At 37.4% G+C, this 12434-nt stretch overlaps 1 protein-coding gene across 1 annotated transcript; it reads left to right on the top strand.

Moving 5' to 3' along the window:
• The first annotated feature begins 41 nt into the window (after nucleotides 1–41).
• Nucleotides 42–9333, top strand: LOC110448616 (dentin sialophosphoprotein-like). The gene is made up of 4 exons (XM_021494974.1): nucleotides 42–77; nucleotides 2071–2599; nucleotides 2973–3958; nucleotides 5811–9333. The coding sequence occupies exons 2-4, from the start codon at nucleotides 2092–2094 to the stop codon at nucleotides 7518–7520; spliced, it is 3204 nt and encodes a 1067-aa protein (XP_021350649.1). The 5' UTR covers nucleotides 42–77; nucleotides 2071–2091; the 3' UTR covers nucleotides 7521–9333.
• The last annotated feature ends 3101 nt before the right edge of the window (nucleotides 9334–12434 follow it).

Genomic DNA, 12434 nt, shown 5'->3' on the forward strand with positions numbered 1-12434 from the left:
AGAAAACAACACAGCGCCATGATGCTGTGGAGAACAAATATATTTCTTGTCATGTACATGTTATATATCCAAATGAGGTAATACTTTATGACAATACATTTGTATGATTTCTTACACATAACCGAATGTTTTAATTACCCGAAAAGGACAGACCCAGAAATAGCTAGAGGGACAGACAAATGGCTTACTGTAACCAGATTGTCGTCTCAAAAAAGACCCGAAAAGTTGTGAAATTACATTTACGCTACGCGTCTATTCGCTCTTATTAAAACATTGTTCGCCCTCGGATCCGTTTGATCTTTAAGCTGTTCGTCATTTGTCTGTAAATAGACATTGACTGGCATTTTTGAATGAAAAGTATGTGTTTTATTGTATTTGAAGCCACAATGCAGAGTTTCAGTCAGCAGAAAAAGGTCCGAATTATCCACCATTAACAGGTTGGGCACAACGGCGCATATGGGTAATACTCCTGCATTTTGGTAACAGTTACCCATTTGAGTAACAATTTTATTACTGAAATAGGTAATAGAGTGAAATGAAAACACATACAGTTCTTTCAAACATTTATTCTTTCAACATAATCCAGTAAAAATACAACTGGGTACAATTTAGCACCAAACTATATTGATTCAGTTTTGAATCGGTCTGAAAATCCTAAATTGTATCACCTCAATTGCTTATGGGGTGTTGAAGAGTAGCTATAAATACCACAGAGAAAAAACATGCTCCCTTGTCACATTTGCACTGAATGATCCCATGGGCCACACTGAAACGGTTTGTTATTTTCATAAAAAGTTAGACATCAGAATTGATAACTATCAAATATATCCAGTATAACAAATGTACTTTATTGTGTTATTTATTGGAGTTGGTTGAAAGAATAACACCTTTTTTTTCTTGAAGTGTCTAAAAGAACTATTGTGTGATTTTATTTCAGTTTATTTCCAATTTCAGTAATAAAATTGTTACTAAAATGGGTAAATGTTACCCTAATGCAGGATTATTACCCTATTAATATTTATTATCATTTGCTCCGTTTTGCCCAACCTGATGAACAGTTAGAATAAGAGTCTTTTATTTCTATCCTGGTCGAGATTGACAGGGGTATGTTTCTTATCCAGGACAGACATATTTACATTTTCCCAGCGTGAGATATCTTTTTCTCTATCTTTTCACTAAATTTCCCTCATTAACCTGTTTTGGTATTGCTGTCATCCCCAAGGGTATGTCAGATGGCACATGTGGGAAAAATAGTACAATGACATCGGGGGAGCAATTAATTATGACGTCACATTCACCTTTTGACTGGATGTCAGACTAATGTCATTGGTCCAATGGAGTTGTAACTGAAATAATAGGATGTGAGAAAAAAAGGCAATTTCAGGTCTAAAGGTCAAGGTCACTGCTACTATAAGTAGAAAATAATTTTCCACACAAAATCTTATTATTGACTGTGGGCCTCTGTCAGACTAGAGCTTACTACATGCACTTCATGCTTGGGAATTTGCAATTCAGGTTCAAAGGTCAAATGTCCACATCACTTGTACTATAGAATTGGAAAATTGGTTTTCCCACAATAAACCCTGTATGGAATTCCTGTATTAAATCTATATTCTACTTGATATGTCATTTTTGCGATGTAACACAAACCTGCTGATATATAAAATTAACTTATTTGATCTGAAAGATGCAATTTTCAACATTTATCTCTTCTCATGTCTCGTCCAATTAGGAGTGTTTCATTTTCCACTTTGGATTTTCAACATTTATCTCTTCTCATGTCTCGTCCAATTAGAAGTGTTTCATTTTCCACTTTGGATTTTGTTTTCTCTTTTTGGGTAATGGAATGTTCATGTTTTTAACTCTGAAAATCAGTTAATTATTAGCTTATTAACATTTTATTTTAAAATTTTGGAAATTAGGAGGATCAAAACTATATAATATCTTGCGCTACCTTGTCTTCCCCCCTCCCCCTCCCCACCTCTATGAACAATAAAAACAAAATTTTGACTTTATATATACCTGGTATATTAAAACTTTAAACAGTATGAAATGTTTTTCTCTTTCCAGGAGAAAGTAAAACAAAGAAGGATGTCTCGGTTTGATGTGGAGAAGTTCGACCCTGCTCCGGATCCCGATCTTATCTGCTGTATCTGTCAGTGTGTGTTGGATTCCCCTATGGAGAGTCCATGCAGACATGTTTTCTGCAAGATCTGTATTGAAACATGGCTAACGAACCATCACAACTGTCCAACCTGTCGTCGCAGTCTGAGAACTCGGCGACTCAAGCCAGTCCTACCGCTTGTACAAAACATGATCAATCGCCTTCAAATGTCTTGTGATTTCAGCACAAATGGTTGCAAGGAAATTCTAATTCTGGAACAATATGATAGCCATTTGAAAGTTTGTGACTATGAGAAGTTAAAATGCCGTTTCTCGAAGTGTGGCATTGAACTCCTTCGGAAAGATTTAAGTGAACATGAAGAAGATTTGTGTGAATTTCGAGAAAAGCGATGTATTAAACAGTGTGGTTTAATGATACCAATTTCTGTCTACGAAACACATGACTGCTTTGTAGAGCTCCAGAAATTTGCAACTGGCAAGTATTTTTAGTCTCTCTTTAATGACTGTTGCAGGAAAAAATTCTAGAAATTATATAAAACACTCGAAAACAGAAAAAAATGCATAATGTGAACTAATGTAGACACTAAAATTTTGGAAAAAATATATATTATCAGATATCAATGCATGCATAACCTGATACTTATGTTCAGAGATCATACCCTCAGAATGGCAATTCAATGTACTCCAGTATAAATATATGTAATACAGTACAAACTTTACATTTCATGAGCTTCAACTTTTGAGAAGAGCATCATTCATTTTCACGTTTTTATTGTAAATCAATTAAAAAATCAAAGTATATACAGTCACTTTAATAATCATTATTTCTCATTTCCTTCTTATTTCAGAAAGTACAGCACTTGTCGACACTTTGAAAAAGAGTGTCAAAGAATTGACAGAATTAACAAAGACCATGAAGAAAAATTTGGAAGATTTGTCCCGAGAACTACAGGGACGAAGAAATCGCTCTCCTCTTTCCTCACCGTCCTATTCGCCATCATACTCATTCACCAGTAGTGGAGATGAATCAGATCTGTCCAACTTCATACTGGATGACTACAGCAATGATAGGTTTGGTGATGATCACAATAATGATCGCCATATTCCAGAGATCACCACAGCCTTGCAGATGTACATGGACCGAACCCAAGACCAGCGAACTGTGAGATGGCGCAGCAGAAACCCCAGTAGAAATGTGCAGGTCATTGACCTGGTTCAGCCTGCCAATATTAACACAACAGAACAAGCCATTAATTCTGCAAACGGAAATGTTAGCATTCAAGGCGCATCCGCCGCTGTCGCTGCGGCTGAAGTTTCAAGCAGGTCAAACAACAGTGATGTGAATGGAAACCAAGTTTTGGGACCAAGCACAGCTGCAAATGGACAGTCTACATTAGTGTCAAGACAAGAAAGACATCAAAGTAACGAGCCTATCTCACCAACACGTGTCAGCACGCGGTCACGGAGCCATATATGGGACTCGGATATCAGTGTTTTATCATCCTCGTCTTCTTCTTCATCCTCATCATCTGATGATGATGTGGATAGAGACTTTGGTATTGATCGTGAAGAGGATGGTGGACAACAGGACAGGGACAGAAACAGTGATAGGTATTCCTATTCTTTTTCATCTACACCAATCAATTCCCCAGATAGATCTGTTAGAAGTGGGTCAAGCAGTGGGTCTACCATTTGCAACGATGATCATGGAAGTCCATCAGTGCATAGTGTCATCAGTTCGTCACATGGATCCAACCAAAGTATGTCGGAAATATACACTGATGATGAAGGTGATGGATCTTATTGTTCAAGTAGATCTGCAAATCCAGCAAGGGTATCAGACACTCGCCAGCAACCATCTTATTCCAGTGACCAACATACTTTAATAAACCAATCCAGCCAGTCTATAGATTCCAGCAGTAGCAAAGATGGTTCCAATATGGATAGATCAAGAAATCACATCACTAAAAACTCTAGAACTATTCACAATTCTAGCCTAAACCAGTCTGGTCATTCTTTATATTACCAAATTAACCATAACTCTAGCATGGACCGTTCAACTCATACTGTAGAATCTGAACAAGAACACATCTCCAGTATTGAGCATTCATCTCATTCGGAAAGTTCTAGATTGGAAGGACACACTTCCAGAAACAGGTCAGGTGCTAGTGTAGAATCTAACAGTGATCAGAACTCAGATTTCAAGACTAACCCGATTGCTTCATTCAGCAGTGGTGTGACCTCTTCGAGGAATTTGTCCTACTGTAGCTCAGACCAGGAATACAGACAACAGGATTTAAGGAATCAAACCGCCAGTGACCAGAATGATGTCATTGTGGTCAGCGTAGAAAATGGTTCTTGTCCTATTCCTGGATTAAGTGTGAAGAAGCTTAAGCGTAGAGGGAATGCTACCTCTACTACCTCAGCTTGTGGTGGAATGTCACCAAGCGTTGATAGTGATAGCTGTATAACAAATACAACCTCACCTCATAAATTGGATAACACTGTAAATGACGTTAAGGAGAAAAAGTATGTTCAAGTCGATAGTAGCATAAATAGCAGCTCAACTGGCAGATCACCTTGTCCACTTTCCACACAGAGGCCAATTAGGAAACGTAAACATGCTAGCAATAGTTGTTGTTCCAGTAACTCGAGTCAAGAACGTTCACCATCACCAAAAAAGAGATTAATATACCCAAGTGAGGCTGCTTTCACCAATAAAACCAAAGGGAGGGGACACCTGGGGGATAATGCTAACGTACCAGAAAATGTATCGGCTCAAAGCTCTGGTGAAGGGATGGTTTCTGGTACTTGCCAGCAGCAGGTACAAGTTTCTGGATTATCTGTGGAAAACATGAGGGCTTCTGTCATAACTTCCTCTCATGTTGAAGGGGAGACAACTTGTGTGGCAACCAACAATACCACTATTTCTAGTAAAGAACTTGTTGCAAACAAACCTGTTTCCTCCTCTTATTTAACAGAGAAAAATCCAGTCGTACAACTTTCCAATATCAGTGTTCATGACATATCAGGCCAGAGGGAGTGCATTGCAACTGGGTTTTCTCAAGGAAATACCCACATTGAAGTTCCGGTATCGGAAAATATAACGATGGAAAACAGAAACACAGATCCCAACCTGGATACAACGTTTGACCTACGTGAATATAATTCTGATACTGATGACACTTGGGAACCGCTGGACAGTGTTGTTGACAGCAACAGTGACTTGGATTACCAAGGAATGCTGACCGATACAGATGACACAGACAACACCAATGACGCATGGCAGAACCTCGTCAACGGACAGGAATCAGTGGCCGCCAATACTGGTAGCTCACGGTCAGAAAGCGATGACACTTGGGAGCCGAGAATTAGCAGAGATGACAACAGTAATTCCGAAGGTGATGATGATTCTTATCTGTCCGAGCTTGACATTGACACGGACAGTAGCTATGAAGTGAGAATTCCTATGTCTGTTGCCCAGCTCTTAGATAAATACGCTTCTGAGGATCATGATTCGGATGATAGCTGGACACCCCATTAAACCATCGTCGCTGAGTTACAGAAAATGTTTGATTCCTGTTTCCGAATAGTTTTGCAATTTTGGTGTACCTATATACAGCAAAATTTTGTTTTTGTTAACACTTCTCCATTCTTTCTTTAAGNGATCTGCAAATCCAGCAAGGGTATCAGACACTCGCCAGCAACCATCTTATTCCAGTGACCAACATACTTTAATAAACCAATCCAGCCAGTCTATAGATTCCAGCAGTAGCAAAGATGGTTCCAATATGGATAGATCAAGAAATCACATCACTAAAAACTCTAGAACTATTCACAATTCTAGCCTAAACCAGTCTGGTCATTCTTTATATTACCAAATTAACCATAACTCTAGCATGGACCGTTCAACTCATACTGTAGAATCTGAACAAGAACACATCTCCAGTATTGAGCATTCATCTCATTCGGAAAGTTCTAGATTGGAAGGACACACTTCCAGAAACAGGTCAGGTGCTAGTGTAGAATCTAACAGTGATCAGAACTCAGATTTCAAGACTAACCCGATTGCTTCATTCAGCAGTGGTGTGACCTCTTCGAGGAATTTGTCCTACTGTAGCTCAGACCAGGAATACAGACAACAGGATTTAAGGAATCAAACCGCCAGTGACCAGAATGATGTCATTGTGGTCAGCGTAGAAAATGGTTCTTGTCCTATTCCTGGATTAAGTGTGAAGAAGCTTAAGCGTAGAGGGAATGCTACCTCTACTACCTCAGCTTGTGGTGGAATGTCACCAAGCGTTGATAGTGATAGCTGTATAACAAATACAACCTCACCTCATAAATTGGATAACACTGTAAATGACGTTAAGGAGAAAAAGTATGTTCAAGTCGATAGTAGCATAAATAGCAGCTCAACTGGCAGATCACCTTGTCCACTTTCCACACAGAGGCCAATTAGGAAACGTAAACATGCTAGCAATAGTTGTTGTTCCAGTAACTCGAGTCAAGAACGTTCACCATCACCAAAAAAGAGATTAATATACCCAAGTGAGGCTGCTTTCACCAATAAAACCAAAGGGAGGGGACACCTGGGGGATAATGCTAACGTACCAGAAAATGTATCGGCTCAAAGCTCTGGTGAAGGGATGGTTTCTGGTACTTGCCAGCAGCAGGTACAAGTTTCTGGATTATCTGTGGAAAACATGAGGGCTTCTGTCATAACTTCCTCTCATGTTGAAGGGGAGACAACTTGTGTGGCAACCAACAATACCACTATTTCTAGTAAAGAACTTGTTGCAAACAAACCTGTTTCCTCCTCTTATTTAACAGAGAAAAATCCAGTCGTACAACTTTCCAATATCAGTGTTCATGACATATCAGGCCAGAGGGAGTGCATTGCAACTGGGTTTTCTCAAGGAAATACCCACATTGAAGTTCCGGTATCGGAAAATATAACGATGGAAAACAGAAACACAGATCCCAACCTGGATGCAACGTTTGACCTACGTGAATATAATTCTGATACTGATGACACTTGGGAACCGCTGGACAGTGTTGTTGACAGCAACAGTGACTTGGATTACCAAGGAATGCTGACCGATACAGATGACACAGACAACACCAATGGCGCATGGCAGAACCTCGTCAACGGACAGGAATCAGTGGCCGCCAATACTGGTAGCTCACGGTCAGAAAGCGATGACACTTGGGAGCCGAGAATTAGCAGAGATGACAACAGTAATTCCGAAGGTGATGATGATTCTTATCTGTCCGAGCTTGACATTGACACGGACAGTAGCTATGAAGTGAGAATTCCTATGTCTGTTGCCCAGCTCTTAGATAAATACGCTTCTGAGGATCATGATTCGGATGATAGCTGGACACCCCATTAAACCATCGTCGCTGAGTTACAGAAAATGTTTGATTCCTGTTTCCGAATAGTTTTGCAATTTTGGTGTACCTATATACAGCAAAATTTTGTTTTTGTTAACACTTCTCCATTCTTTCTTTAAGCTTTGCGACAAAAAGAAGTATGTGCCTATATATAGCTACTGACCCTTTTCTTTGACATTATAGTACACCAGGAAACCAATTTTTGTTTAGCTTGATCATATCTGAACATGGTATCAGCCCATCAGGGTGTGAATTCAGTTTCAAAATGAATTACGTTTATAAAGTTCTATAAAAAACATTGTAAAGGCTCTTACAGGGCAAGTAGGCCAAACAATGGATTTGCCTGTACTGAAAGACTATCTGTGCCATTTTTAGTTCACCTGGTTAAAATAAGTGTATCAATCAATTTAATATAAGTTGAATAAGTTAATATAATGCTGCTATATATATACCATTTCTGTTGTCTCCCTGAGGTAGTCTAAACGTATAGGTTTGAAATGAAAATTATTAGGTGAAACTTCTACATTTTGTATAAATATCTTAATTTCTTCATTCCTGGTACATTTAGTATTTTGTGTCAAAAATCGATTCTACAGAATTTGCTCCCTCCCCAGGTTAGTCTATACAGAAATGTTAGAAATTAAAATCATAAATGTATATTGGAAATTTTCGCTGCAGTTTAATTTTCGCCTTTTTCGCCCTCCGTAATGAGAGTAAATTTATCATCACAGCGAATATTGGTCAACAACATTATTTACATAGTAATTAGATGTGAAGGGTGACAAATTACATTTTAACACTGGGCGAAAATGGATTTTACCATCGAAGGGTGAAATTACATTGTAACACTGGGCGAAAATGGATTTTACCAGCGAAGGGTGGACTGGACGAAATGTTTTCAGTATACAAAACTAAAATTATTTAATTTCTAAATACCAGCTACCAGTAGTATTTGGTGTCATACAATGATGCCATGGAAGAATTTCTGATCCTGACTTGTTCTATCAGTACATTTCATGATTACATCGGTATCTGGGATATTGATTGACTATATATAGCTATGTCTGTCAGAACTTGCACTCTGACTTTGGCACAGTTGTGCCACAAGGGGTGGGTTGTAGTTCTTGATGCAGAATGTGACATAAATTGCTTCCCCTTTATCCATTGCTAGTATGTTACACAACTTGACAAAAATGTACTTAATCGATTATTGCCCTCTGCTGAGAACACTGTGGCCTTGTAATGTTGCCGAAGGAAGGAACAGTGCTCAAGCCAGAATCCCATCAGTTAAGGATGTAACGAATGATTAAAATTCATCTGGAAACTTACTTCCACAAGTTTTGTTCATATGAAAATATGAAATTATTGATATACGACCTTACAATAACATGGGATTTCTTTCAAAGGATTTCCATATTAAGAAACCTATTGAATACATTTTATGAATGGTGATTTATTCTGTATTAACTAATGACATGTTTGGAAGGTACACACAAATAAATGGGGTTACCATCTTTGTAAATTAAGATTTAGGGAATTGACTCCTACACAGATCACTGGTTTAAAATACATATAAACAATGTAATATTATTAATTTAAGATTTTAAGGCCGGTAACATGTAACATCTACACAGATCTTTGGTACATGTCTAATGGGTAAGGTAGCATGATTCTATTTATGTTTAAATGTTATTTATTCAGATCAAGAGAGACCTGGACCACATTCAATTGAGTAATGCTCAAGCCCAATTTCTTGGTCCTGTGATAAATTAATAAAAGGTCACATTTTGTCAATGATATGGAAGAATTTTGAAAAGACTTAACTCATTCACCCCTGAAATTTCATAATGAACTATTACAACCTTTAAATTGGAAGAGCTCAAATGTGTCTTCAGGGGTGAATGAGTTACAGCCAAATCCTGTTTCCAATGTTTAAACTTTACTTTTTGGTAGTGTTATACCAAAGTTGGCCTGAGCTGGGGATTCATGTTCGAACATGAGAACAGTTCATGAATACAGGCCCCATTTTTGCATGTTTTGTTCGAGATACTGCTGGATATGTACCTATATTAGTGATAGTTATAATGAAGTGCTTCTGACACTAATTAAAAAACACTGGATAATACTAACTGCTAAATGTAGAAGAGTTCTTCTATTTATTATAAATACATGTATAGATAAATCATGCTGCATTTCACCTGGTAATTTCTCTTCAGCACAGAAATATGTATGTGTTAATATAAGTTGAGGTACATGTATGTTTATAGGAACGAAGCTCAATTTTCACTGATTAAGTTAATTGTTAATTTGTAAATCTTTAGCTTGCATACATACCGCGGGTATTTGTTTTTTATTCAAAAATTGAAAATTTACCAATCAAAAATGTCTCCCTATAAATATGTTTGAAGTGATAACAAAACTTATCCAGCAAAAATTATCAATTAGAACAATATTTTGTTTCGCTACATATTCAAATGCATATCATTACAATAAGTGACACGTGCTTGATTTTAGCTTGTGTTTATACATAGATCTTTCGCTTATAACATTTCTTTCCATCCTCGATACCCCAGGGGTTACGCTCACTTTCGCTCTCTGCACCCCTGGATTATGTCATTGAAGGCTCAGTGTGCACCACTTTGTTGATGAGAAAAGAATAAAAGTTCTATCCTTTGATTAACATCAAAAGAATCTCGCGGTCATGTAACTGTAAACATTGACTGACTTTGAAGTCGGGTGTTGCTCCTTTGTAATCTCCAAAAGACTCCTACACAGTTTTCTTTACATGGGAACAATCAAACAGCTACCTTAGTGTCTACAAATTTGCTATGACATATTCCAAGGGTGCAGAGAATGAAAGTGAGCGAAACTCCTGGATATTGAGGATGATATGTCTCACGACATATTGCAATTTCATTTACACCACGTTCTATTGGTGTATTGTATATTTATGAGAGGAAACATTGAATAAAAACCAAAAATTTTGCTAAAAGAAAAATGACAGCTTCTTGTTGACCAGCCTTTTTCTGCATTTAATGATTTAAAATTAATTCTACCTTACTTCGATATGGATCTCTGTTTCTAGAAGAGCTCCATCAAAGAGACCTGTCGGGTATGTTTCCCAGGTCTTTCAGCTGACTTAGTAACTTCTTGGTGCTCATACAGGTCATGAAGAAAAGCTGGATTTGAGGTCAGTGCTTAAAAAGTACTGGAAGGTAGTTATATCCAGGAAGAGTGCTAAAATTTGCTCAATTTCCTATTAAATAATCTTGAATTTATTAACTGGAGAAACTGAACAAGTATTAGGACTGTCTAAAAGTTTAGTTAATGAAGAACTATTAAAAGGTTTTTGCTGATGTAAGTTTATCATATAAAGTTGATCGTTTTGATTTGTTGTGCTTTGTTTTAATTCCATGCTTTTTATAAAAAATAATCTGGACCAAGGTTTTTGAAGATTTTCCACTATTTCATATAGGATTTTCGTCTAGTATCAACCATCTGATTGATTGATTGATAGGTTTTACGTCCGCTACACTACCCAGTAGTTCGGTTATCCAGCAGACGAATATCAACCACCCCTTGAACTATATGGCTTCCCCTTGCTGGCAGTTTGAATATCTATATATGCCTAAGGGTGTTGCCCAAATTGATTGATTGGTTTCACCTCCGCTTCACTACCGAGAATTTCGGTTATCCAGCAGACTGTTGCCCAAACAAGGGGTCCACTACTTATACTCTAAACAATAGGGGATTGATCCTCTATTGTCTATATATTAGTAGGGTAGGTCAGTGATCAAGGCTCACCAGACAGACTCTACCTAATCTTATTGTTCTAATATCAGGGTGTGGTGATCACCCTGTCAGTTGAGAGAGGACTATACCATCTGTTGGAATTAGGTATATATAGGTAAAGCGTTATTTCAAAGGTAGACTCAATTTCATGATAGATAAACCAGCATTTTCACCTGTGGTTTCATGTACACATGATCACCAGGAGTGATTTTTTATACCAATTAAAAAATATATATATCAAAAATTTCAGAGACGATGAAGCACACTCCTTAGCATCACTTTATCAAGTGAATAATAACCAATTTTAGCATACAATCCTGGCATGTATATTTTTTCAACAGGTGTTGCCCTTGTTCATATGTAAGCGTACAAATTCACAATAAAAGACAGTCAAATCATAATTCATATTTATGACCAAAAAAAATCAATATTTAATTGCCAAAATGCTCGCCTAAACTACATGCACATGAAGGCCAAGACACAAACATCAACATTTTTACCATCTTTTTAGAGAAATTGTTAACATTCACTCTGCTCGGCCATCATAAAAAATAAATACTCGACGTTATAAAATATAACCTGGAACAATACCGCAAACTCAGAAAATTTTAACTATTCTACGCCTCACTCGATCTGTTTGACAATGGAAATAATGTCCGATAAATTCTTGCTTTCTACGCTCGCCAGTGCTTGAAATAGTTTAGTATTACATCTTCAGAAAAAAAAATCACAATCTCAGAAATAATGATGTTCTATATATTTGGTGCCAGAAAGTAGTATACATGTACAACCGACATGACAATTCTAACTTATTTTTTCTAGATAAGTGCAAACATTTGCCTTTTCTGAATATAAAAAATTTGGGCAACACCCACATTTAATTCCTGGGTCCCCCCCGCCCCCCGACTTTCTCACTTGGCAAACGTTAGAAACTAAGGCTTAAAGTAAGGTATTGTCAAAAAAGACGCTAGCTAATTAAATACACTGCATAAATAACGTGCTATATGATAGCTGTTTTGACTAAACATTAGCTTCTCGGCAGCTACTTACAACAGAAATTGTTTTTCTGATCACCTGATTAGCAAATTTTGAAAGAATATCTGTGAAAGTAGGCTAGCGTT

This window comes from Mizuhopecten yessoensis, unplaced genomic scaffold, assembly GCF_002113885.1.
Source record: "Mizuhopecten yessoensis strain PY_sf001 unplaced genomic scaffold, ASM211388v2 scaffold4121, whole genome shotgun sequence".
NCBI classification, from domain to species: Eukaryota; Metazoa; Mollusca; class Bivalvia; order Pectinida; family Pectinidae; genus Mizuhopecten; species Mizuhopecten yessoensis.

What these genes read in the sequence shown, in the direction of transcription:
- LOC110448616 (XM_021494974.1), top strand. Translation starts at nt 2,092, where the DNA reads ATGTCTCGGTTTGATGTGGAGAAGTTCGACCCTGCTCCGGATCCCGAT. An exon ending in GCTCCAGAAATTTGCAACTG is followed by an intron (nt 2,600 to 2,972) that starts GCAAGTATTTTT and finishes TTCTTATTTCAG; the next exon opens with AAAGTACAGCACTTGTCGAC. An exon ending in GATCTGCAAATCCAGCAAGG is followed by an intron (nt 3,959 to 5,810) that starts GTATCAGACACT and finishes AATCCAGCAAGG; the next exon opens with GTATCAGACACTCGCCAGCA.